Source organism: Salvia splendens, chromosome 18 (assembly GCF_004379255.2).
Source record: "Salvia splendens isolate huo1 chromosome 18, SspV2, whole genome shotgun sequence".
Lineage (NCBI taxonomy): Eukaryota > Viridiplantae > Streptophyta > Magnoliopsida > Lamiales > Lamiaceae > Salvia > Salvia splendens.
The window spans coordinates 18096859-18122359 of NC_056049.1; the positions used below are offsets into that span (position 1 = coordinate 18096859).

The window sequence follows — 25501 nt, forward strand, 5'->3', positions numbered from 1 at the left end:
TCTAGGCAACCAATATGCTATACATAGACAAGCAATATGTGATACATAGGCAAACAACTCAGCATATGATTTCAAGCAATCTGCAAGACGTAAGTAAGCAAGCATGCCACGTGTCAGACTAAGATTGAATATGCTATTAAATTTAAGGGTCCTCATTGGTGGTATGTTATCATTTTAAATATGGTTATAATTTTATTACAATCATGTACACATATTTATACAGTTTTATAGTTGTTGCTGTTAAAATTTATATTATTTTAATAAATATAGTACTATATGTGTCTTACTATAATGATTAATTTTTCATTTCTTGTTGTCCCTCTATTGATTTTTAGTTTTAGAAAAAAATGTAACATGTTCACTTAATTTTACTTTATTTTCTCTCCAAGTTTACTCTTTTTTATCTCTTAATTTTATTATTCCACTAAACTCAATAAATATCATTTATTTATATTTCGTGCTTAAAAGAAATCAATCATTTAAGGCAGAATAGAACAGGTATCATTTACTGTATAGCCCCTAGACTAAATAAATTTTCTGCATCTGCCCCTGGCCATAAATGAGGCGCTACTTTTGGGCGTAGACTTAAGAAAATATACTGAAAGAGTTAAAAGGAATATCATAAAGTAGAGAAACGAATAGAGAATAAAGTAAAAGAAAGAGAGGGGACACGTGTTAATTTATTACTGTATTAAGGAAATAAATTATTTTTGGTAATATGAATCACTCATAAGTCATAAGGGTGTGATCAATTGCTAACTCACCCCTTAATTGCTAACTATAATTAATTTAATATTATAAGATTTTAAAGATTTAATGATCTATACCACATGTAAATTCATTTTTATATTTTAATACTAAAAATTTTAAAAATTTAGGATTTTAGATCAAAATGTCAACACAGTGAATTAAATATATCAACACCATGCTTTGAGTATGTCAACACAGTTTCATGTTGTCATTTTACATGTATTAAGTTGACATATTTTGTTAGCTATATTGATATAAAACTGTTGACAAAATATATGAAAATTTATGAAAATATTATCAAATTTTGACATCGGAACATATGCAAGTGAGATCTCGTAGAATCCTTATAAAATTATCTTTAATTTGATATATTTTGTGTAAAAAAATAATATAAATTGAGATAGTTATAATCATTTAAAGTTTTGAGATATTTTTTAAAAGTGAGTTATAACTAATTTTTTATTAATTGACATTAATACCCCTAATTGATATTTTCTGTGCATCGTATTGATATTCTTGGATGAATGATCTTGTGCCTTGATTTAATAATCCAATGTCTATAATTTAGTTGTAGTTAACATTTTAAGAGGGAGTTAGCAATACGACACACCCCTAAGTTATAATAGAATAAAATTTATAATAAATATAATTAAAATTATGCTAAAATTAATGTAGAAATAACTAAAATATAGGACTAGTGATAGTGGATCTTACCGGGTCAATTATGGGCTAAGTTAGTAACAAACGATATGTTTAATGATACTTTTCACTTTACATAACATTTCGGGTCAATTAAGAAATAAATTTGGATTCCAAAATTCCAAAATGATTTTGGAATACTTTATGGATAAACATAAAATTAAACTTTATTTATATGTTTATAATTGAATTTCTAGGATTAATTTACAAATGGACATCATCAAATTCAACAATCTTGGATATATACGTTTCATATTCCAGCTATATATAGATTCGATGTGCTTTGGCTTTTTATGAACTGAATTAGAAGCAAATTAATCTCCATAATCATTTATAATGAAATCATGCCATTCCTGTAAATGTATAAAACTGCATTAACTCATATATCCTCATATATGATTGCAGTAAAATTCTCCTCCCATTCCTTCTCTACCATTATATAAACTTCCAATTATATCTTTACACAGCACTAAATATCTCTTCTCAATAATACATAAAATTTTCAAAAAATCCTGTCTTAAACACCTACAAAAGAAATGCTAGTATCTTATAAATGGTGCATTTGCACATTATCAATCTTTGCTCTCTTCTCATCCATCACTGCTGCCGGAAAACATCGAACGCCTTCTCACATCGTGGTTGATCCGTCGGGAAAACACGGCTTCAGAAGCATCCAAGCAGCCGTTAATTCCGTTCCTTCCAAGAACCGGAAGTGGACTACAATCGACATCAAAGAAGGCGTTTATAGGTCACACAATCAATCTTGTTTGTTCAGTAAAATTTGATTTGTTCTGACAATTGGTTGTTTATGTCACAGGGAACAAGTTGTGATTCCGTACGACAAACCATTCATCTACCTCAAAGGAGCAGGAAGGAAGAAAACCTTCGTTGAGGGGAATGGCCATGGCCCCATCAACGAAACCGCTACTTTTGTTTCTCAAGCTGACAACATACTTGCCCGGGGCATTACATTCACTGTACGCAATACTCCCTCTATAGTATTAGTAGAGACATTTCATCTAGTCACGTGATTTAAGAAAACTGTGTTAAGTGAGAATAAAGTAAGACAAAAGAAAAAAGATGTTTCTTGCTAAAAAAAAGGAATACTGACTCAACTACATTGTCTGGTGTAGAACTCATACAACTATCCTCCAGAAAGAAATCGAAATCCGGTAGAGCCTGCGGTCGCAGCACTGATCCAAGGCGATAAATCAGCCTTCTACCGGTGTAGATTCTTTGGGGTGCAAGACACCTTGTGGGACGCTTACGGCCGCCATTTGTACAGAAGCTGCACCATCCAAGGGGCGGTTGACTTTATCTTTGGCAGTGCTCAATCCATTTACGAGGTAATTATTAATAATCTTTATCTTCATCTTCGTCTTCTTTTTTTTTTTATTATAAAAAAAAACAGGGCTTAATTTTCTCATTCAGAGCTGCACCATATCGGCGGTTGCTGCAGCTCTGAATGGAAAAACCGGCTACATCACATCTCAGGGGAAAAACCATCCCCAAGATACAAGCGGCTTCGTCTTCAAAAACTGCAACGTAGTTGGAAATGGGAAATTCTTTCTAGGAAGGCCGTGGAGGGATTACGCTAGGGTTCTATTTTACAACACGGCCATGGCAGACATCATACACCCTCTAGGTTGGGATGCTTGGTCCCGCACCGGCTATGAGTACGTAAACACATCTACCCCTTCTCATTCATACATATATTAATCAAATTTGAAAAAATAATGTGTGAACGAAAAATGCAGATCGACGTTGATGATGGCCGAGTACAACTGTAGAGGCCCGGGTGCGAATACGTCGGGTAGAGTCAAGTGGGAGCCAAAGCTTCGACCGAGGGAGGCGAGACGATTGACCAACATTTCGTTTATTGATGATCAAGGTTGGGTGAAGAAGGCTTTCAAAATTATGGGTCGTCATTGAGTGTTTTTTTTTTCTTTTCTAAAAGAAGATGTAATAGTCCTCGTCTACTCCCGTGAAGACTCGAACATCTAACCTATTGGAAGAAGAAGTGTCTAACCGACTGAGTTGTACTCGAGTTGAGTTGAGTTGTTGCACTTCATAAATCATAACCTCACCAAGATAGCATTCACATCTTGTTTCTCAATTAAGGATGGGATTTATTTTGTGTTTATTTTCATATTTTATTCAAGTTAGAAAGCTTTTAAATCATTCAATAAATGAAACAAGATCAAATATTATTTCAATTTGTAAATTGAATCATTTTCTTTCATGGAAAAATAAAACTAACTAATCATTCATTACTTTATTTTCTATCCAAATTTATTCTCTCTTATCTCTTCTACTGTATATCTTCTTCTATATTATTTTAAGTTCCATTTAATACTATAATTTAGTAACTTCGTGCCCAGTAGAAACACTCCAATTAAGTTGGGATGAAGGGCTAAGTACAATTAAACTTGTGAAATCAAATTTAATTTCATTTATAAATTCACAATAGAACAATGTAGATGTGTAATAGCATCCCCATCCGTGCTCTTGCCAACGAGCACGGATGTGGGCCCGGACCCACTTTTACTCCCTGCTCTTAGGCAAGAGCACAACACTCACATCCGTGCTCTTCCGTAAGGACAAGCTCAAGGGTCCCACCATTCTATTATTCAATTTAAATAAAAACATTTCCACAAAATTAAAACGCATTAAAAATATCCGGAATACACAAAAATTACAAAAAAATTAAAAATTACATAATTAAAATCCTAAAAATTAAAAAGTATATAATTAAAATCTTAAAAATTAAAAATTACATAATTAAATTCATAAAATTAAAAAAACCCACTACTCGTGGCCGAATTTCGCCCAAATGTGTTTGATTAGGTCTTCTTGTAGCTCAATGTAGGCTCGGGTATCGCGCATTGTGTTCCTTGTTTCGATCCTCTCGCCCACCGTCGTATGCAAACCTCGGCGTAGGGGAGACCTCGCGGTTGAGCTTCTGACTTCTCCTCGTCGTAAAAGCTAGCTGGCATCGGTCCTTCGTCAGCTATAATCATGTTGTGCAAGATAATACATGTGTACATGATGTCGGCGATATTTTTCACGTACCACAGTCGAGACGGGGCCTTCACAATGTTGAATCAGGCTTGAAGGACTCCAAAAGCTCTTTCGACGTCTTTCCGAGCGGGCTCTTGACGCTGCGCAAAAAGAACCCGCCTCGGGTCTTGCGGGTTGCTGAGCGTTTTCACGAAAGTCGACCACCTTGGGTAGATACCATCGGCGAGATAGTAACTCATGTGGTATGCATTTCCGTTGACGGTGAAGTCGATCGCCGGTGCTACACCATTCAAAACATCATTGAAGAGTGGTGAAGAATAGAGCACGTTCAAGTCGTTGTTGGATCCGGCAATACCAAAATATGCATGTCAAATCCATAGGCGGTAGTCGGCGACCGCTTCAAGGATAAGTGTTGGGCCGCCGCCTTTATGGCCGCTTAAGTGTTGCTCCCTCCAAGCAGTCGGGCAATTCTTCCACCTCCAATGCATGCAGTCAATGCTGCCAAGCATACCGGGAAAACCATGGACTGTTTCGTGAAGACGAAGCAACCGTTGGCAATCATCGGTGGCGGGTGCCCGAAGGAATTCCTCACCGAAAGTTGAACGAACGCTGTCGCAAAAATTTTGAAGGCAAAGGATTCCAGTTGACTCACCGACATGCAAATACTCGTCGAAGAGGTCAGTCGTTTGCCCAGTAGCAAGTTGTCGGATGGCACACGTACACTTCTGCAACACCGAGAGACTTTGCCGACCGGTTGCGTCTGTACTTGTTTGAAAGTATTCAACACGGGCTAATAATGTGTTGACAATACGCATAAACAAGCATTTTGACATGCGAAAACGGCGCCGAAAGTAATCTTCTGGAATCCGCGGCTGGTCGGAAAAATAGTCGGCAACGAGTCTTTCGTTGGCTCCCTCCCGGTCACGATGGATGTAGCGGCGAGTTGATCTAGTTGGTCGAGGAGGAGGGGCGGGGGTATTCGCGGTGACATAGGCTTCATAGGCGGCACGATATTGTTCATAGTATTCTTGTTCTTCGCGCTCCGCTTCCGCAATGAGATTGGTGAAATCCATTTGAGAGGATTTGAGTGACAGAGGAAGATGTAGATAAGTTGTATGAAAAATATGAATGTGAGATGAATGAGATATGATTTGATGTGAAAAATGGATGATAAATGTGTGTATTTATAGATGATTTTGGGAATAAAAAAATATTAAAAAATCAAAAAAATTCCAGAAAAAGGTAAAAAAAACAGCCATATTTTTGGGAATCGGAAATTTTTTTATAAAATTTTTGGTATTATTTTCGATTTTTATAAAAAATGAATTTCCAACGAAAATGTCGTTGGCCAATCAGAACGCGCCACGACAGCTGCTCAGTGGCATGGACGTGCTCGATGCATCGAGCAGTGCCGCGCCAGCGGCAAGAGCGCAGCGACGAGCAGGCGGTGCCGCGCCGCTGGCACGGACGGAAGGACGGCTGTTTACTCACCGTTGCGGATGCTCTAAAGAGGTATGCATAAATTGGGTTCTGTGTGAACATGATTCACTACAAATTTATATGACAGTCTAATCCAAACATTAAAATCATTTGACCGTGCGCATGTTGTTGTTTGAGTGTTTGGATAGATAGTCAAAGCTACCATAATTGTATTTCCACTTGAGAAATGAAATTTGAATGGAAACCAGCAACGTCAAACCTATCTAAACCTTCTTTGTAAAGCCAAATTCAGAAATTTATTCATTGCTATTTGACTTCCCATTTCTCTACAAATGACTCAAAGAAAAAATAATCAACCAATTTGAGCCATTTTTTTAGCAATAATTAACTCCTTATTCTCTTATCTCTTAATTTATTATCCCTTTTATTTTATTCTACTATACTTTTTCTTTCCATTTCTTAGTTTATTCTCTCTCCTATTTTATTATTTACAATAAAATTTAATTTACTTAACATCACTATCTAAATTCATGTGACATATGTCACTTAGTATGGAACAAAGGAACCTCCGTCCCGCATTAATTGTCGTATTTACTTTTCTGCACTCATTTTGTAAAAATGATACTCCCTCCGTCCCACAAGAATATTCACTCATTCCTTTTTAGTTTGTCTCATAATAATATGCAATTTCTAGTTTTGAAAAGTCTTTTCTATCTAATGAGGTGGGACTCATTCTCCACTGACAATACTTTAATTACTTTTTCTCTTTACATCTCTCTTACTTTACCAATTTTACATTAAAACCCGTGTTGTCCCCAAAGTGCATATTCTTTGGGGACGGATGGAGTAATAAATAGTTAAGGTCGAGAAATAATAAAATAAGAGAGAATAAAGTAGATAAGAGTTTTCTTTATATTATTCTCTCTTACTTAACTATTTTTCCAGTTTAACTATTTATTATTATTTGTATAAAACGAGTGCAAGAAAGTAAATATAACAGTTAATACGGGACGAAGGTAGTACTTTTATTGTCTTCTCCTTTAAGGAATTTGAAGGGCTTGTGATATAAAGATAGAATAGAAAAATGAAACTAATTTTTCATTGATAAAATGGACGAGAAACATGTGTTTCTTCACCCGTATATGCCCTTTTTAAGGCATATGCAAATGAGAGAAAGATGGCGTCTATGGCAACTTGGATCATTGTGAAGTGGCCTTTCCCGAATGGATCAACGTCGACTAGTGATGGATTTTAGAGCGACAATGTTGTGGTGCAACTAGACATGCCGAAGGTTCAGGAACTGCCGGTTACGGTTCGGAATCGCTTGTTCGGGTTCCGGGAAATCTTAAATTAGAACCAAACCTAGAACATATTTCGCGGTTACGGTTTCGTTATGCAAACTGCCGTTTCAGTTCCAAACCGCCAGTATTCCGGCAATTTTTCGCGATTCTGATTCGATTTCACGGTTTTCTAGCAATTTCTCATAGTTTTTGTTCAAAACCGCCCAGAACCAGCAATTCAATCACAGTTTCGAATCTTAATTTTTCAAACCTAAACCAGCTAGTGGTTCAAAATGTCACAATTTTTGTTCCATTTTAATTTCATAGTTCCAGTTTGGAACTGTAACCAACTATTCGAGTTCCACAATTAACCACCGGTTCACTAAACCTTGGGCATCTCTCTAGGTGCAGCATTGGTTGATGAAAAGAACGCCACAAATAGTATGTTTACAAACAACTAGGGGAAATCTCTTTTTTTTCAGTGCTTTTGAGGTGCGGATTAGTTCAATTTAGGGAGTCTTAGCATATAGGCAAATGCAATGACTCGAAACTAGCTCTAATTTGCAGAAAATATACACAATTGATCATGAGATCTATCTTCAAATGATACAGAGAAACTTCATATGATTATTGAAAACTGTATGTGCCACTCTTAGACATGCCCACCGGTTCCGGTTCCGGCGGTTAACCGCCGAACCGGAACCGGCGGTTCCGGTTCCGAACCGGAACCGTGGCCTTTTTCCCGAACCGGAACCGTCGGAATTCGGGTCGCGGTCCGGTTCCGGTTCAAGATATTTCGAACCGGAACCGTCACCGAACCGGCGGTTCCGGACGGTTCGGAACTGGCGGTTAACCGGCTAAACCGCCGGTTCAGGCGCGTTTTTCAAGGCATGTGATGGGGCATACCGGCGGCAGCTTTTTAGCTGAAAAACCGGCCGGTTCCGGCGGTTTTTCGGTCGTGAACCGCCGGTTAACCGGCGGTTAACCGTCGGTTCAGGGGGTTCCGGTTGCGGCGCGAGAAACGAGGCGACATGACGCAGCTTTTGCAGACGGTTTCGTAGATCGAACCGGCGGTTTCGTCCCGGAAACCGGCGGTTTTGCCCAGAAACCGGCGGTTCCGGCGGTTTTTCGCCAAAAACCGCCGGTTTTGCCGATTTTTCAAATTTTTTTTTTTTTTCAAATTTCAAATTCGAATTCTTCCATTTCCCCCCCCCCCCTTTTTATCTATAAATACCCCCCTCTATCTTCATTTACATTCACCCCACTCTTGTGTTAATAAGAGTTTATCTCTTCAATCTCCCAATTCTCTCTCTTTGTCTCCAATTTCTCATTTGTGCTATTGTGCTTCCATTTAATTACGCAAGTGCTACTCTTATTACGCATTGTTATACACTTATACTTGTTTCCGTAGTTCTATAAGTTGTCTTCCTTTCTCAATTGCTAAAACAAAAAAAAATATTATTCCATATTTCTACATTTCTACATAGCAATATGTCTTCATCCCGAGAAGGTCGTGTTGATAAGGGAAAGGGAAAGGGAAAGGCCAAAAGGCCATCTCGGAGATCCGTTATTGATGAAATTTCTCAAATGAACATGGATGAGTGGCAGGTTAATATTTATTATCTACTAATTTAATTAATTTTGAATTACATTACATTATTCATAATTTTATTTTGTATTTACAATACAAATATTATTTTGTAGGCTCGAGAAGAGCAAGATGTGGCACATGCTATTGCTCTTTCTCGCTCTCAATACCAAGGCGATGCTTATGTTGGTACCGGTAGTGGTGCTCCCGGTCGCGGTGCCTATTCCCAACAAAGTCCAACCCCTGTGAATGTTGATGAAGATGATGATGATGATGACGACGAGGAGGAGGGGGAGGAGGTAAAAGAGGTTCAAGAAATGCCACCCCCACCACCACCAAGGAGTCGGCGTGGTCGTGGACAACCTCCTCAACCTCCTAGACCAGCTGAAAGGTCTTTAACCTCCAACATCATGGTGAAACATTTCAAGAAGGTACAAGATAGTAACGATCCTAACACTTATAATGTGTATTGCAACTATTGCGAAAACGTATACACATTCCGAAGGGGTGGAGGATACGGTACATTTACCCGTCACATGGAGAAAGCGCATCCGGTCGAGTTTGGTATCGCTCCAACCCAAACTCAACTCAACTTTCAACCTGGAGTCGGGACCGGGAGTGGGACGGGTTCATCCCAAACATCAGGTACGTGTAGCAATACTCTTTTGAAATATGATCACAAAAATGCTCTTAATGTGATGTCTAGATTTGCCGTTATGAAACATTTTCCATTCAATGCTTTTGATAACGATGCTTTTGAGTCGAGTATGCGGCAAGTTTATAATGCCGCTGCAAGAAAATTGAGTCGAACTTCAATGACTCGGGCCGTTGTTCGACAATGCATGGAAAAGAAGGCGCAATTAGGTACGTTTATTATTAACTTAGGGCATAAAGTTTCTATTTGTTCTGATGTGTGGACTGATTGTTTTTGTAAAAATTCGTATATGGGCATCACTGTGCATTTCGTTGATCACAGTTGGACTTTAAACAAACGTTTGATTGCATTTCGGGAATTTCCCGCACCACACACTGCACAAGCAATTGCTCAATTGATCATTCAAGTTTTGAATGAATTTCAATTGATCAATAAAATTTTTTCAATTGGTTTTGACAATGCTAGCGCTAACACTGCTAGCATAGATGAACTAATCAGTGCATGTTCTCCTGTTATTGATGGTAAATATTTTCATGTGCGATGTATTGCCCATATTTTGAATTTGTGTGTTCAAGATGCGATCGATTTGTGGCAAAAGTATGTTGATCCTATTAGAACTGCTGTGAAGTTGATTCATAACAAAGCTCCTATTGGTAGAGCTTGGAAGAGATATTGTCATGGTAAGCAATGCAGGTACACCAACTTTCGTTTGGATGTTTCAACTCGTTGGAACTCGACATATGATATGTTGGAGTCGACTTTGAACCACATTGAGTATTTATGTGATTTTTTTAGAAGTTGTCCTCATGTTCCTTCTGATTTGATTTTGATACCCGCTTGTTGGGACCACAGCATGGATTTATTTCGATTATTCCGCGCTTTCAAAAATGCCACTGTTGAGTTATCCGGTGTTTATTATCCTACTTCTGTGCGCGTTTTGGAGCATTGCATGTATGTGGCAATTGGTTTTAAAACTTGTGTGAAAAATACTCAATTCATTGAGTTGAAGGCTATTTTGTTTTACATGGTTGAAAAATGGTTAAAATATTTTTCACGTATTCCAAATGTGTTTTTGATTGCAAAATGCTTGGATCCAAAGTGGAAGTTGCATGGTGTTTATAAAATTTTAGACATGTACTATGGTTGTTTGCACGCTTTGGATTTTTCTCAACTCCGCGAAATGGGCTTGACAAGAGGAGAATGCTTCGAACTAAGTATTCCGGATGTTGATGAAATCAAACTAAGGTTAGATAGTGCACTTCGTTCTCTCTACGCGGAATATGAAATGCGGTATAACACCGCTCACCAGGTACGTGCTCCTCCTAGTCCGTCTACATTTGATTTTGGTGGAGGGGATTTTACCAATATCATGATTGATCCCGACGTAGTATCACAATTGCAAGATCTATACGGTACTACAACCAATAGGACTAGAGCGACTGGTGAATTAGATATATATTTGGAATCGCGCTCTATTTTTCAATATGCAGGTCCTCCTACTCAACAAATTGACGTCCTAAATTGGTGGGGAACACATGACAAAGAGTTTCCGATACTCTCCATCATGGCTAAGGAGATATTCGCCGTTCCCGCTTCCACCGTCGCCGTTGAACAAGCTTTTAGTGTCGGCGGTTGTGTCCTAGACGACAAAAGGAGCAATCTCTCCGCCAAGAACATGGAAGCCACTATGTTACTTGACGATTGGGCAAAGGCGGACATGAGAGCACAAGAGCCGGATTTCGACTTCCGTGTAGAGAGTGATGGTGAAGAATTTTCTTCCGATGGCGATGACGAGGTCAGAAGCGAGGGCACTCAACATTAGCAATGAGTCGACGGGGGGCGGTGAACGGCGAGCACAGCTGACCAAAAAGGTAAGCAAGGTAAGAGAACTACGTGGGCTTTGATTCCTCAATAAAATTGTGGATACGTAGGCACCTCAACTTAAATTTGAAAAGTTTAACTTCGAAAGTTTAAGTTGAGCTCAAGCCCTTTTCAATTATTTTTTCCCCCCATTTCATGTTTTTTTATTTGTAATTGTAATGTATCGTTGTTGCGGCTAAGTTGTACTTGAAGATCATTAAAATATATTCCCCATTTGATAAGTATCTTATTGGTGAAAAAGTGGATATCTTTGGGGCAAATGGTACTGGAACACAAATTTATATATGATCTTGAAGTATCATCCAGATTCCATATATAAATTTGTGTTCCAGTACCATCTGCCTCAAAGATACCCACTTTTTTACCAATAAGATATTTATCAAATGGGGAATATATTTTAATGATCTTCAAGTACAATTCTTCTCGGAATCAACCATTTTTTCATGCAAAATGTTGCACATTTTCTAAGCAAACACATATCAGCACGCCATATACACATTGCTGCATTTCTAATAGGGGCAATTTGATCTTCCAAAGCAATCAATGCATCTCGAACACACATAGTCAGAACATTATTCAAGCATCTATCATGGAAAAAATCAGAACAAACTATCTATTAGTGCTAATTTTTTCCATGCTTGAATAATATTCTGACTATGTGTGTTCGAGATGCATTGATTGCTTTGGAAGATCAAATTGCCCCTATTAGAAATGAAGCAATGTGTATATGGCGTGCTGATATGTGTTTGCTTAGAAAATGGGCAACATTTTGCAAGAAAAAATGGTTGATCCTAAGGTAAGAGAACTACGTGGGCTTTGATTCCTCAATAAAATTGTGGATACGTAGGCAACTCAACTTAAATTTGAAAAGTTTAACTTTAAAAGTTTAAGTTGATCCCAAGCCCTTTTCAATTTTTCCTTTCCCCCCCCCCCATTTCATATTTTTTTTATTTACCTTCCGAGTCCCACGAGGCGACGACACTTGTAAATTATATTATATTGTTGTATGTTGTTGTATTGTATACTTATGTATTGTAAATTGTAATGTATCGTTGTCCGTTACAACTCAAAATCAATAAAATTTATTTCATTTTCTCCTTATTCATCTTATTTGTGCTTGAATTATGCATTGTCTTGTTCCGATTTATTGTATAAAGCCAAATTTCAAATTTAAAAAAAAAAATAATAATAATAATTGAACCGGCGAAACCGCCGGTTCGAAAACCGGAACCGCCAAAACCGCCGGAAAACCGGCGGTTCCGAACCGGAACCGGAACCGCCGGTTTTCGAACCGGAACCGTGAAATAGCCTCACGGTTCGGTTCGGTTCCGGTTCCGCCATCGACCGAACCGGAACCGGCGGTTCCGAACCGGAACCGCCGGTTCGTGAACCGTGGGCATGTTTAGCCACTCTCAAACAATCACACACAAATGGGATGAAATCAATCGAGTAAATAAAAGACATGAGTTATGGCAACAACATTGGAAGGTCTATTAAAACTTGCAAAATTTGAGAATTACAGCAACGATCGTATGTTTGACAAAAAAGAAAAATGACAGCCAAAACAGATTTAATAATTAACGGAATCTAACTCCGTAGTCTCCAACAAAGTTATCACTCAACAGCTATATATCACAATTTTTAGTACTTAATAGGAGCAATGACATCAAGCTGTGAGCCAAGTTTCTCAATAGCAACCTTCTCAGCCTTGGCTCTCAGCTTGTTCAATTGCTTCCTCTTTTCATAGGTTACCTGGGCTCTGTCCTTTCTCTTCTTCTCCAGCTCCTAAAACAAACATAAATAACGTATTATAATTTCCAGAATCCGGCTGTGCACTAATAACGAATTCCACAAGATAACAGTAATTTATTATTAACAAGATCAACTTTTTCAAACAAAGAATTTGACAATGCCTAAAAGGTTGAGATTTTGAAAAAATCTCAGATTAGAGTTAACGCAAGTAGCGGTCAATCAATGCTAAGCCACAACTGCAAATTGGATATAAAACAACTATATGGAAAATTCAAGAAATGAGGAAACTTACCCTAATGGTATCATAGTGATTCCACCCAACTTCTGATGAGAGTCTACCCAACAGACAATATTTGTGGCCAGCTTGAAGCCTCAACACCCTAAAGAAAACGATAATAAAACATTAATCTTTTTATAGAAACAAAATTGAAGAATAAATTGATTGCATAACATTTAGAAAACAGGCTCACTTGAGTGCATCAGGAATGACCATTCTCTTGATTTTGTCATATGGAGGTGGGACACCCTCATAAACTTTTAAGCGTGCGAGGGCGGCTTCTCCTCTCTTAGTCTTGTGGGGAATCATCCTGAAAATACAAGCCGCGAACCACATTATTATTCGTTCCTAGAGGAAGTATTTTCCTAAAGACAGATCAATATTGATCAATCTAGGAGAGTTATCAACACAGACTCAAATCTACTAGAGCCAGTATACCAAAAACTGTACCTAAATCAGAATGCAGCTACAAAGCTTTGCTAATCACATACTATTAGGAAAGTAATTCTAAGAAAATTATACTACGATTATCTCTGGTTGGGAATCAATTGAAATCAACAGGCTAGCAAATTGAATATTATCTACATTCTGTAGCCAATAGTATAATAAATTTTGAGATCAAAAACAACAAATTAGTATCTAACAAAAGCATCTACATCAATCAAAGCAGTTTCAGATGATAAGATACATGATAGAAATTGAAATAAAACATGAAAACAGAGCATAAAGCATACCCACGGATGGTTCTCCAGAGGATTTTTGAAGGGGCGCGGAAATGGATGGGTCCATGCGAGGGTTTCGTGTTCATACGCTTGCGGAGGAACCTCAAGTACTTCATCTTCTGGCGAACGAGGCCGCCGGAGAGGCAGATTTCTTCGCATCGGACGACGACGACTCTCTGGCCGTTCAAGAGCTCCTTGGCGAGAATGGAGGCCAAGCGGCCGAGCATGTGGTTCCTCGCATCAACCACGACTCTCTTCGCGCAGATCCCCGAACCTGAGACCATCTCGAATCACAATCTCTCTCTCTCCTCGGAGGCGGAAGTGCAGCGGTAATCAACGGAAATTAGGGTTTTGTTAGGGTTCGATTGGGTTTGGGGGTTTTTGAGCTTGCCTTCCGATTTGGACCAAAGTCCATTACATTTTCTCCAATTTAAAATTAGTACTAGTGTATAGGTGTATTTAATTATTCTCTTTTGTACAAATCAAATAAGTATATATAAACATTTTTTTGAGAAAATTAGAAAAAAAAATGTTATGGTGCAAAAGAAAGAGACCATCTACAACTTCAATTTATTGAGTCAATTATTCATCATTTGAATACCTACTAAAACAACTAGCCTCTTTCTGCGATTGCAAAAAAAAGTGCATGTTCTGGCATATATAATTAAGAACAAAGGGGTATAACGATACCCAAAAACTTATCATAGCATTCTGTCTTGAATTATGTCTTGACTAATGATTATAGTCTCTATCTAATGTTTACATATAATTATTTTATTATTTACTCTCTCATTTGTTTTATTCACAATAAAAGTATGGTTAGATATATTTTTATTATTTACAGTTTCTAATGCTCATATTTGATACTTTTGTTTTAAAAATATGATTGTTTTATTTTTTCACAAATATTTGAACTAAAATAAATTCTTTGTTATATAAATATCTAAGAGCCTCTATCTTAATTAGTGAAATTTTTAATGTAATAATAAAACAATAATTTATTTTTATGCACAACAAAGCGAGTCACTGGAAAATAAATAATTGAAATGACAGAAGAGGATAAATTGAATATTAAATTTTATGTCAGTGAAATTATCTACTGCACCCCAATATGAAATTCCCGGATGCATGCAATGACTACTCTATTCAATTCGTAGCCTGGTACGTCGCATGTTGAATTCTATGTACATTCAAAAAATAGTCATCATGGCAAGCCTAATAGCCGAAAGCCATTAGTGTGGGTATATTGAGATGAGACGCGCCTGGACTGAAGTTCACGTCCTTGGTCATTCAAGGTACATACTCTCTATGCATGACGAGCTCACAGAGATATTAGGCCAGGCCCGAACCAATCGCTATAACTAATATTCAAGTCAAAGCCCATGGCCGTGCCGTGTCCTATGTGGCTTGACACCAACCGCGGTGGCGCACACATATGAGCTCTATCACCCGTCACTTGTACACATGATTATTACATGGAATTATGGAACCTCTTAGATACTTAGTTCATTTATCAATAGGGAGATGGTCAAAACAATTATGTGTTTAAATCTAGAAATGCAACTCAAATCTTTGCCCTATGATTAAATGATATAATGGTCAATAATTAACTAAAAACACGGAAACTCATTATTAAGCAGTTTTAGGTTATATTATAAAATCCGGGTTTGATGTCATGATAAGATCATTTTAAGTCATACTTTGTTAGAATGACTTAAAAATAAACTAACAATGACCTAAAAATGCCTTACGTAAACTTTGTTCTTCATTTCTGTATTTAAATTTAATTTTGCATAAATCAAAATCCTATAAGATTAACATTAATTAATCTTCCAACTCAAGTGACAAACTTTATCCACTATTTCCCACTTATTAGAAATCGCAATTAATCTTCCAACTCAAGTGACAAACTTTATCCACTATTTCCCACTTATTAGAAATCGATTTACAGAAAGTGAATATATACCAAGACCAATTACTTGGAACGTATATCAATCTTGCATGGTTTAATTTCACAATCGAACATTCCGTCACTTGTATGTTTGATCAAAATGGAAAGGGAAAAACATGCGAAAAAACAGCTTCATTGATGAAAGAAATTCCAAGTTTAGTAGTAGTACATGTAAAGTACAAAAGGTGGAGATAAAAATTACAGAAACATACAAATTACGTGGTCGACTTCACCCCCTGCTCACCGAGACTTCCTGTGATGCAGTTTTCTACGGACTTCTTGTTTCCCCGCATTCATAAACAACATAACAAATAAGCATAATCAAGCGGGTTGGATACAACTCCAAGCATTCGATTAAGTGACTTTCGGGCCACAATGATTTCTGTTCGGACTACTCAATCTCGGAGAACAGAAATGGAGCATTTCTCACTATGATGTATATTCAAACGCGTGTGGGGGTGCAGGCTCGTCATCCACTGCCATTGACGAGGCAGAGCCCTGCTGTCCAGTGGCTGATGCATCAGTAGCATTTGGTGCTGTGGATGAGAGTGAATCGGTCAAAGCTAATGCCTCGGGTTCACTTGGACGAAGGTCTTTTAGCAGAACAAAGCCTGAGGGTGCTGAGTTCACCGGGACATATCTACTTTCTTCAAGAAACTCGATGAACTTTTCTTGGGCCGGAATCACTCTAGCCGGGTTGGTCAGGATTTCATATGATGGCTCAGGTTCAGACTTCTTTTCTGTGGCGCTATCAATCTGACAACATAATACAACACACAAGGTTAAAGTCAGCAACTTCACACATTCCATCATCAAGCAGTGGAGACTTGAGAGAGATCATTACTTCCATATAGGTTAGAGATCATTACTTCCATATAGGTTAGAGATCATTACTTCCATATAGGTTAGAGAAAAGGATTTCTAATGACAGTGATTAACTAAGGTATTATAGCAACCTCTCCCAAGGCTATGTCTAATTTGTTAATGTCGCACGGAAAGGCTTTCCAATATGTAAAAAATATGACCACACCATGAAATATGGAGTTTATTATACTCAGTCCAGGCAGGCTTGCATTTAGATGTTACATAATGTATATTTTGATCTGTAACGTAGAATGTTCAGAACTTTTAACCAAGACATACTGTTTTTAAGGGCAATCATTTTACATTTTAATTGGTTAAAATCTGCATTTTATACAAGATCATTTTACAGTCATATTGTTAGGAGTAAAAGGCTAACCCTCAAAAACATACAAGCACGAGAGGTGCTTGGAGAAAATAACTCACTCAAATGAACGGTCAATCTGAAATAGGAAATAACTCTCGGCATTTTTATTGAAAAGAAAGAGAACAAATACTGAAATATAAATCCTCTGCAGAGGCCTACGGCTACGTTGTCCTAAACTGATCTTCTTCCCCAAGATGCCTTTCAACGTCTGGGGTCCTCTCTATTTATATGAAAACTAATGCAACAAAATAGGAATAAAGAAGCTGAAATAACAACCTAACAATCTACTGATTTGTCTCCCCCATCTCTCCATCGGTTAGCTTGCATAGCTGACCAAGTCAGCCATCATTTGAGGGATTATTCTGCTGACTCATACTTGGCCAAACCACTTCCCTATTTGTGTGCTTGTACAATCTCCACTCCGTATCAACTGCCTCACCCTCAAAACAGCCTTGTCCTCAAGGCTAGACAATTTCACAGATGATCTGTGGTGGCTCAAACTCAAGCTTGTAGATGTTAATCTGTCGGTGTGGTCGATGCACTGGCTTGTGTGAAGAGGCACCGAATAGAGACCTAGAGAAACACAATTCCTTGGCACTATGCTTCATCTACCGTTCCGACGAAACATGAGATGAGCTGTTGAATTCGAGTACAGGTGATGAGGGCAGGGGAGGTGCTGGTGGCGCCGAAACAGGCACTATCCCCATATATGGGTCTTCAAAAACATCAGGCACTTTCAAACCACACTCTGATGCTGTCTCCCCAAGGATTGAAACTTTATGTTCCTTAGGTGGCTGTCCGTTAGAGGCAACAGACAGTTTGGGGAATGGAACCTCATCTGGTGGGTTCTTTGACGCCATGGCTGCTGAAGGATACGGGCTAACAACTGCGGTAATATTGTTAGCTGTGGGTGAGATTTTTGGCTGTTTTTCGGCAATGCGGACAGCAGCAATATGGCCTTCACTGTGTTTGGATTCGTCCAAAACTCCGTTTCCCCCGAAACGCTTCATTAACTCCCGTGCGAACCGGGCCCAGGGAAGATCCGGAACCCGTTTCCGTAGCAGCTGGTACCAAGGAAGGGCTGCGCCTGCCATGGCCACGCGCACCCGATTTTCTGGCGCAGTTTCTGAGATCAAAAAATATTGCTCCGCCCTTGCTAGCCACGAGAGGGTGTCAGTGCCATCAAAAGTCGGCATAGGTGATGTTGAGTTGTTGCCGGCTGACACCGAATTTTATTCCTGATTTTCAGAGGACACGTCGTCCTCCGGTGGTATTTTGGAGTTGTGATTGAGGGTCGCGAAACCCGCACGCATTTCTACTATCAAGGCGTCGAGTTTCGCCTCCAATGCCGACACCCTTTCGTCCGTATGCTGGAACTGGGCGTCCGTATGCTGGAACTCGACGCCTTGATAGTAGAAATGCGTGCGGGTTTCGCGACGCTCAATCACAGGTCCAAAATACCACCGGAGGACGACGCGTCCTCTGAAAATCGGGAATCAAATTCGGTGTCGACCGGCAACAACTCAACATCACCTATGCCGACTTTTGATGGCACTGACGCCCTCGCGTGGCTAGCAAGGGCAGAACAATATTTTTTGATCTCGGAAACTGCGCCAGAAAATCGGGTGGGCGTGGCCATGGTGGCCTTGGCAGGCGCAGCCCTTCCTTGGTACCAGCTGCTGCGGAAACGGGTTCCGGATCTTCCCTAGGCCCGGTTCGCACGGGAGTTGATGAAGCGTTTCGAGGGAAACGGAGTTTTGGTAGAATCCAAACACAACACTGAAGGCCCTATTGCTACTGTCCGCATTGCCGAAAAACAGCCAAAAATCTCACCCACAGCTAACAATATTACCGCAGCAGCAGCAGCCGCAGTTGTTAGCCCGTATCCTTCAGCAGCCATGGCGTCAAAGAACCTACCGGATGAGGTTCCATTCCCCAAACTGTCTGTTGCCTCTAACGGACAGCCACCTAAGGAACATAACGTTTCAATCCTTGTGGAGACAGCATCAGAGTGTGGTTTGAAAGTGCCTGATGTTTTTGAAGACCCATATATGGGGATAGTGCCTGTTTCGGCGCCACCAGCACCTCCCCTGCCCTCATCACCTGTACTCCAATTCAACAGCTCGTCTCATGTTTCGTCGGAACGGCAGATGAAGCATAGTGCCAAGGAATTGTGTTTCTCTAGGTCTCTATTCGGTGCCTCTTCACACAATCCAGGGAATCAACTAGGGCATCGACCAAACCGATAGATTAACATCTACAAGCTTGAGTTTAAGCCACCCCCTGATCTTGATCTGAGAATTTGTCTAGCCTTGAGGACAAGGCTGTTTTGAGGGTGAGGCAGTTGATACGAAGTGGAGATTGTACAAGCACACAAATAGGGAAGTGGTTTGGCCAAGTATGAGTCAGCAGAATAGTCCCTCAAATGATGGCTGACTTGATTAGCTATGCAAGCTAACCGATGGAGAGATATGGGGGAGACAAATCAGTAGATTGTTAGGTTGTTATTTCAGCTTCTTTATTCCTATTTTGTTGCATTAGTTTTCATATAAATAGAGGACCCCAGACGTTGAAAGGCATCTTGGGGAAGAAGATCAGTTTAGGATGGAGTAGCCGTAGGCCTCTGCGGAGGATTTATATTTCAGTATTTGTTCTCTTTCTTTCCAATAAAAGTGCCGAGAGTTATTTCCTATTTCAGATGGACAGTTCATTAGAGTGAGTTATTTTCTCCAAGCACCTCTCGTGCTTATATGTTTTTGAGGGTTAGCCTTTTACTCCTAACACATAGAAATAGTGGCATATACCTGCATGGTGTCGCCATCTTCCTCACTTGCCTTTCCCTTTACAGAACTTGGTTCGGCCTTTTCAGCATTTGCTTTCTGCGCATCTTTCATACTAGCTCTGGCCTTGGCTCTAGCTGATGTAGATAAAACTGCCGAGGGTAGCTTAGGAGCCGAATTAGTGGTAGGTACAGTTGTAGGCTTTGGGTATTCAAACAATGATGGCTTTGCGTGTGATAGGAACTCAAACTTTGGCACTTTCAAGTCTTTGTTCAAACCAATTAATGCAGTTGGTGAAAGTGCCAGACTAACAAAATATATTAGCGGGTACCAGTACCAAAACTGACTAAATACGGCCAGACCAACTACTGCAGTCATTTTATCATGTTTCGTCTTTGAAAGCAACTTGATGGTCACATTCCTTCCACCAGCATCGAGGATTCCAGATGCTAAAATTGCACCCATCTTGCTCATTGTGTCTTCATGTTTATCAAGGATTATTTTCTCCAGTTGTCGCCTATGATCAAAAGATAATGTAAGCTGAAAGGTTACAATTGGATATAGCGAAGTCAAATACAGTCTGAACAGTACCTGAATTGACCAACACGGGAAACACTGGCTTCACTGGTTTGTACCATCACCATTGCCATTGCAATTAGAGCACCTTGGCGGACAAAGTCAACGACATCTGATGTCAAAGGTTCAAGCAATGATATGGCCTCACTAAGACCAGTTCCTGCACAAGAAATTCCAACTGCTAGTGCAGCACCAAAACGAACATGTGGGTTGTATGACTCTGATAGAAGCGAAACAATTCGAGGAGTCTGCATTTTGAGGAAGTACATAAATTAATAATGAGTCGTGATAGGAAAGAACCCTTGACAACACTTATATCTAAGATAAATCAAGACAGATAAGTTAGACATCCGGTAAAATTTTGTTCCTTTTGTTCGAGTAAGAAGTTAATAGACATTTTAAGCATAGATTTTTAAACAATAGATCAGCAGAAGGACCACCAAAAGGAAGGTACAAACCTGTTCAGGATCAGAATATAAAACAAATCCCAGGGCAAGTACAGCAGTCCTTCTGACATCATCACTCACATCTGATACGGCAAAGTGCAGCAGTTGACGTATGGCCTTATTGTTTGCTGTTCCCCTGTATGCTAACGCCAGAGCATACATTCCACCATAGCGCAAGATAGGGTCTTGATCTCTAGTCATTTGCTCAATCAGAGTATCTGCTTCTTCCTCTCTCCCGTAGACAGTAAGTGCAATGCCCAATGCCAAACCCCTGCCAACAAGTCCAATAAAAAAATAAGACTGAGGAACGAAACAAGACATGCCATAATATATTTCCCAGTCTTGAATGGGAAATCAATAATTACCTAATAATCTTCTCATGCTGTGTCTCATGAGCATAAGCAAGCATTTCTCCAGCTTTCTCGCTAGCAGTTCCAACCATCAACAAACCCATACTTATACCAGCAGCCTCACCAGCTACAGCACTGTCCGTGTAAAGAACATTTTTTATCTCATCGAAGATATCATCATCTGCAGTGCCTAAAGCTGCCAAACCAAGACCAAGGCAGGCACCATGCTGAATAACCTGCACCATTTGTCACATTCCACCATTTAGCCACTGGTGATCACATAAGAACCATAGAATAATATCACTTGAAAAAATCAAAGTACAGACCTCAACATTAGTACTACGCAAACTCTCTATCAGGAATTGTTTAATGCCCTCCCCGTGATTTGCATGGATTAAACCAAGAGCATATAAAGCTCCACCTTCAGAATAAGGACTACCACCACTACCAGCCCCACCTTGTGGTAAGTAAGGTGCCATTAGCGATCTTCCTTGTTGCAGATGACCTTTGTGGATAACCCCAAGTCCTGCAGTAGCACTAAACTTAGCCCAATTTGTCGCCCTACTCAGCCAGTCCTGACATACAATTAGTATGGAGTTTTAGGAGAATATGAAGTACATAGATATAGTATATGATTATGAGGGCAAATTCTTAATTAATTCAGTCAATGGATACATACCAGATTCTCACGAAGAAACGTGTCAACAGTTGTTCCAGCATGCATAATAGCATTGGCATATATAGTTGCACTATGGCAAACACTCTTTCTCATTTCTACAGATTGCTTTATGGTCTTAAGAATGAGAAGATCTGATCTGAAAGGTGATAAGAAATCTAATGTTTATTAGACCACTTAATTTTAGGCATGTGAGTTGAATCTAGATACATAAAAAGTCCGATACTAAGAAAAAATTAGAGAAATGCCTCACTTGTTGTGATTATATAAAAACTGCAGAGTCAACTGTATGCAAGTCTCTCCAGACAAAATCCCTCTCATTTTCGTTAATCTTTCATCGTAAGCAGCTTCACGTGGATTAGAACATTCTGCACTATTATCTGCTTGAGTCCCATCTGTCATTTGAACATCCTGCGGTACAACAGGAATACTTCCTGTCACAGCATCAGCATCTGGCTGTGCAGAATCAGACTGCTTTGACTCTGAAGGCTGCGACTTCTTGGCACTGGGGATCAGATCCCTTACCTTTAAAAGGAAGGCTTGGTGTTCATTCTCCACCAGATCAAACGCTATTTGATATGCCATCAGTGCATCATCTGCATTTTCGGATCGTAGGAGTTTCTCTAGTATGCTTGCTACTCCTTCGGGCTCATCCAAAAACATTAGGCGCTGGCAAATGCTCAAGTAATCAGGTGAGGGCAATTGTTGATATACCTTGACAAGAAGCCGGAGCACCTGTTTGAGATTGGAGAGCAAGAATGTCATATTTATATATCTATTACACAAATAGCTTCCTAAGATGCTAAAGAGTTCATCCATTAACATATAACAGATTCACAAGAGTTTGGCAGCAAAGTAACTATCAAACAGGCTTACAAAATTTCACCTCAAGACGATATTCTCTTCTGTATACAAAGTTATGAGAGACATCAATGCAGTAATTAATAGTAGCATGAACATCGTCACTCCTTATAACTGCTTCCTCGAGCTTATCCAGTCGCCTGCATTCAATAGCCACTCCTATAGCTTGTTGGTATTTTCCATCTGCAATACATCTGTAGAAGAGGGTAAGAAAAGGCAATACAAAGTAAAGAAACTGCATTAAATTCTCAGTCAGAAGAAAATGTAACTTCACTTACTTATCAAGCATTTTCTCAACAATTGCCTCCAGTCTAGGGTCAATTACTGCTGATTCATTATTTGCCTCAGCTGCTTTAGTCTTCAGACTGGCATATTCATCAATTGCCTTAGCTGAGGGACACAAGAAGATAACAAAACTATCACATATGGCACATTATAATATCACCACCAAAAGTTACACATGAAGCAACACAATCTAATTTGACAAAGCAGCAAGAGTTACCAAGAAGAGTGTGGACATATTCAGAATCCTCTGACACATCAAACTGGTGATCAGCTCCCAGAGCATATGATAGTGAGTCATTAAGTTCACCCAGGTGATAAAAAACCTGATGAGAGAAACAATGTACATTGTAAAAGAAGACAAAAGAAATTAAAAGATGAAACAATTATCATGCATCAAACAAGTCTTCACCTAATATGGTGAATTTAGATAAAGAATGCATAATTGCAAAAAATACTATATGCTCGGTACACACTGACAAAGATAACAAGACAGCAAAAACATCGTCATTTCTAAAAGTTAAACACACAGAGAAGCAACTAATAAGAGTAACCATATTAGAACCAAAAATGAAATATTATACCTTGGAAACAAGTAAGGCAGCTAGATGCCTCTGTTCAAATTCTTCATCTTCATATAAACTTTCTCTGCAGTTATATTAGAGAATTTCAATATATTACTTATTACAAGTCAAACATACACAAACAGACTTGATAAAATTTGAATTCTAAGACAAAATAAAACCCAAATAAATTGTGTTTAAATATCAGATATCAACAGGTGAGTAAAGATCCCAAAATGTCAGATAGTAAACAATAAATACAAAGATAACTCATAGAATATGCATCAGCACAAACTCAAGTTAGCTACATGAAATCATAGGCAACTACATCCCCATAACAACTAGTCATAAACCAGCAAGGTGCAGAAAAACTATATGGGTTACAGCATAATTTTGCTTCATGACCTCATCCAAGCCACATACACAAAGTGTATTGATAGCGAAATGAATATCACAATGTGAATCTTGAGCATCCCACCAAGTCCCAACCCCTGTCTTTAAAGAGAATGTTTCACTTCACATACTACCTAGAAATTACATTCAACAGTGTCTGGTATTCCTCAACAAGGTATACCTATACATTCCCTGTATTACTAATCCTTTGAAATTTCACTTTCCAGTGAAGCTCATCAAACCTAATGCACAAACCGAATCAATCAAAAGCTGAAGATCAGCTCACTGAATTCCCACTACATGATGCTATACCTAGAAGCCCCAACCACCAGAATTCAAGGATTAAAATACACCACAGTTTCAATGAAATCCCATTTTTTGGGTGGAGGGAAGAATTCAATATCACACACCGGCATAAAATGTTAAAAAGAACATAACTTTACTCCCAATTTTCGAATCCCAATTTGTCGCTAATGTAAAAGAAGAAGAAAAATGAAGATAGAGAAGGCCCAATTCATGCAATCGGATTGAGAAAAGAAAAAGGAGAATACATGATTGGGACAGAGGTGGAGATCTCCGGCCAAAAGTAATTGACGAAGGTATTGAGATTAGACAGCGCGTGTATCTTGAGAGTTGGGTGGCTCTCGTTGAGCATCGCCAGTAGCCCACCGGCGCAGCTCACCGTCATCGCCGCAGCCATTTCACAGAATTAGGGCGCCGGTCTTTCCAATTTCCGGAGATGCGATGGAATCAAAGGCGATATAACAGAAGTAATTTGGAGAAACTATTTTCTTGCTTCGTCTTGACGATGGAGCTTTTCTACAGTGTTTCTTGAGCGAAGGGCTAACTGCAGAACAATTAGATTCGATTTAAATTACAGTAAATTTTAGAATAGTAAATAGATAATGGCTTATTATAAAAGTAATATTTTGGATAAATTAATAAGAATGTTATTATAATATGTTACGAGGAATATCTTTTTAGTACATCAACTATCCAAAATGAGCAAATTTAATCCGTAACATTTCATAATATCTTTTAAGATTTATCAACTATAAGTTAATATCAATTCAACTACTTTTTGGCTATTTCCAATATTTTCATGACCAAAGCATCCTTAAGGCCAATGAGGGCAATTCAATCTATTTACCCTCTCATTTTCATTAAAATATGTAATTTGGGATAGTTAATGTACCAAAAATATATTCTCTCTAATTTTAATTCCAAAATAAAATATCTTAATGATATTAATATTCTATTACTATTAATTATTTACGTTTAGTTTTACTTGTTTGTAATATTTTAAATCATTGTACTATATTCAATATTA

The 25501-nt window shown here is 38.8% G+C and overlaps 3 protein-coding genes across 3 annotated transcripts; 1 reads left to right on the plus strand and 2 right to left on the minus strand.

The window, feature by feature from the left end:
- Positions 1-1757: 1757 nt before the first annotated feature.
- Positions 1758-3592, plus strand: LOC121776325 (probable pectinesterase 29). Its single transcript, XM_042173501.1, has 5 exons — positions 1758-2197; positions 2267-2426; positions 2583-2795; positions 2881-3125; positions 3207-3592. The coding sequence occupies exons 1-5, from the start codon at positions 1986-1988 to the stop codon at positions 3379-3381; spliced, it is 1005 nt and encodes a 334-aa protein (XP_042029435.1). The 5' UTR covers positions 1758-1985; the 3' UTR covers positions 3382-3592.
- Positions 3593-12781: 9189 nt separating this feature from the next.
- On the minus strand, positions 12782-14506 carry LOC121777934 (60S ribosomal protein L13a-4-like). Its single transcript, XM_042175268.1, has 4 exons — positions 14078-14506; positions 13537-13653; positions 13359-13446; positions 12782-13099 (listed from the first exon to the last, which is right to left on the minus strand). The coding sequence occupies exons 1-4, from the start codon at positions 14347-14349 to the stop codon at positions 12956-12958; spliced, it is 621 nt and encodes a 206-aa protein (XP_042031202.1). The 5' UTR covers positions 14350-14506; the 3' UTR covers positions 12782-12955.
- Positions 14507-16133: 1627 nt separating this feature from the next.
- LOC121777236 (26S proteasome non-ATPase regulatory subunit 1 homolog A-like) lies at positions 16134-25034 on the minus strand. The gene is made up of 13 exons (XM_042174423.1): positions 24723-25034; positions 23800-23863; positions 23436-23541; positions 23212-23323; positions 22959-23127; positions 22326-22807; positions 22076-22211; positions 21723-21971; positions 21412-21632; positions 21059-21317; positions 20616-20848; positions 20049-20541; positions 16134-16772 (listed from the first exon to the last, which is right to left on the minus strand). Exons 1-13 carry the CDS (start codon positions 24869-24871, stop codon positions 16446-16448), a joined length of 3000 nt encoding a protein of 999 aa, XP_042030357.1. The 5' UTR covers positions 24872-25034; the 3' UTR covers positions 16134-16445.
- Between the last annotated feature and the right edge of the window lie 467 nt (positions 25035-25501).